This window comes from Gadus macrocephalus, chromosome 22 (assembly GCF_031168955.1).
Source record: "Gadus macrocephalus chromosome 22, ASM3116895v1".
NCBI lineage: Eukaryota > Metazoa > Chordata > Actinopteri > Gadiformes > Gadidae > Gadus > Gadus macrocephalus.
This window is the reverse complement of record NC_082403.1, coordinates 2,047,522-2,050,021: the sequence shown is the minus strand read 5'-3', so window position 1 is coordinate 2,050,021 and position 2,500 is coordinate 2,047,522. Positions and strand designations below refer to the sequence as shown.

General features: G+C 43.7%; 1 protein-coding gene across 1 annotated transcript in view; it reads right to left on the bottom strand.

Moving 5' to 3' along the window:
- Window positions 1–2,488, bottom strand: part of pdia8 (protein disulfide isomerase family A, member 8) — a 13,795-nt gene extending 11,307 nt beyond the window's left edge. Inside the window, exons 1-2 of the mRNA XM_060043869.1 lie at window positions 2,238–2,488; window positions 964–1,042 (exon numbers count right to left, since the gene is read on the bottom strand). Of these exons, the coding sequence (XP_059899852.1) occupies window positions 964–1,042; window positions 2,238–2,410 (252 nt within the window). The 5' untranslated portion in view covers window positions 2,411–2,488. The remainder of the gene's footprint in view (window positions 1–963; window positions 1,043–2,237) is intronic.
- Window positions 2,489–2,500: the final 12 nt, after the last annotated feature.

The following is a 2,500-nucleotide window of genomic DNA, read 5'->3' as shown; positions in this document are numbered from 1 at the left end:
TAACATGTGTCTGGGTTAGCATAATAACATGTGTCTGGGTTAGCATAATAACATGTGTCTGGGTTAGCATAATAACATGTGTCTGGGTTAGCATAATAACATGTGTCTGGGTTGGCATATTAACATGGGTCTGGGTTAGCACAATAACATGGGTCTGGGTTAGCATAATAACATGTGTCTGGGTTAGCATAATAACATGTGTCTGGGTTAGCATAATACAATGTGTCTGGGTTAGCATAATAACATGTGTCTGGGTTAGCATAATACAATGTGTGGGTTGGCATATTAACATGGGTCTGGGTTAGCATCATAACATGTGTCTGGGTTAGCACAATAACATGTGTCTGGGTTGGCATATTAACATGTGTCTGGGTTAGCCTAATAACATGTGTCTGGGTTAGCACAATAACATGTGTCTGGGTTGGCATATTAACATGTGTCTGGGTTGGCATATTAACATGTGTCTGGGTTAGCCTAATAACATGTGTCTGGGTTAGCACAATAACATGTGTCTGGGTTGGCATATTAACATGGGTCTGGGTTAGCATAATAACATGTGTCTGGGTTAGCATAATACAATGTGTGGGTTGGCATATTAACATGTGTATGGGTTAGCCTAATAACATGTGTCTGGGTTAGCACAATAACATGTGTCTGGGTTGGCATATTAACATGTGTCTGGGTTAGCATATTAACATGTGTCTGGGTTAGCACAATAACATGTGTCTGGGTTAGCACAATAACATGTGTCTGGGTTGGCATATTAACATGTGTCTGGGTTAGCATATTAACATGTGTCTGGGTTAGCACAATAACATGTGTCTGGGTTAGCACAATAACATGGGTCTGTGTTAGCACGATAACATGTGTCTGTGTTAGCACAATAACATGTGTCTGGGTTGGCATATTAACATGTGTCTGGGATAGCATAATAACATGTGTAATGTGTAATAGGTGATGGACCTTCGCCAGCTGGACGGACCCCTTCAGCCGGGAAGCTGCCTTGGCAAAGTCTGGAGCCAACTTCTTACAGTGACCACACCTGAGGAGAGAGAGGTACAGACTCTTAACATGGCTCTAGAAACAGGTACAGACTCTTAACATGGCTCTAGAGAAAGGCACAGACTCACCTCTATATAGAAAGGTACAGACGCCTAGCTCTAGAGGTACAGACTCCTAGCTATAGAGGTACAGACTCCTAGCTCTAGATACAGACTCCTAGCTCTAGAGGTACAGACTCCTAGCTATATAGAAAGGTACAGACGCCTAGCTCTAGAGGTACAGACTCCTAGCTATAGAGGTACAGACTCCTAGCTCTAGATACAGACTCCTAGCTATAGAGGTACAGATGCCTAGCTCTAGAGGTACAGACTCCTAGCTATAGAGGTACAGACTCCTAGCTCTAGAGGTACAGACTCCTAGCTCTAGAGGTACAGACTCCTAGCTCTAGGGGTACAGACTCCTAGCTCTAGAGGTACAGACTCCTAGCTCTAGGGGTACAGACTCCTAGCTCTAGAGGTACAGACTCCTAGCTCTAGAGGTACAGACTCCTAGCTCTAGGGGTACAGACTCCTAGCTCTAGAGGTACAGACTCCTAGCTCTAGAGGTACAGACTCCTAGCTATAGAGGTACAGACTCCTAGCTATAGATACAGAGAGGGGTACAGACTCCTAGCTCTAGAGGTACAGACTCCTAGCTATAGAGGTACAGACTCCTAGCTATAGATACAGAGAGGGGTACAGATGCCTAGCTATGGTGAGGTACTGACTCCTAGCTCTAGAGAAAAGTACATACATGATACATGACAGATACATATGTGTTATGTGTAGTTATATCAATAGTGTTAGTTACACACAGTAATAGATACATAATAGTGTTAGTTATTGTGAGATGAATAGTGTTAGTTACATGATAGATACATGATAGTGCTAATTCTATTAAATGGTATATCATGGTCATATTAAATAGATAGATAATAGTGTTAGTTACATGATAGATACATAATGGTGTTATTTATAGTTAGATGAATAGTGTTAGTTACATCATAATATACATGTTAGATACATAATAGTGTTAGTTGTATTAAGATGAATAGTGTTAGTTACATCACAGATACATGATAGTGTAACTTGTAGTTAGATGAATCGTGTTAATTACATCACAGATACATGATAGTGCCGGTTCTATCAAACGGGAGAGATACACAATAGACGGTGCGAGAAGCTCGAGCCGGTTACCATGGCGCGTGGAACATCACCAGCAGGGTCTCGTGCTCCGCCGCCAGGTACTCGAACTCCTCGTCTCCGAGCTCGAGCACGTCGCGCCTGTCGCCCAGTGTCAGCGCGAGGGCGCAGAGCAGGGCGAGCGGCACGCTTCCTCTCATGGTCAAAGCAAACGCGGCGAAGTTCATTCATTCATGAATCACAACAAAGACAAGACGCTCCCTGCTGTCAGCCGTGCGGGCGGGACGTAAACACTACCACCGCAACGGGAGCCTCCT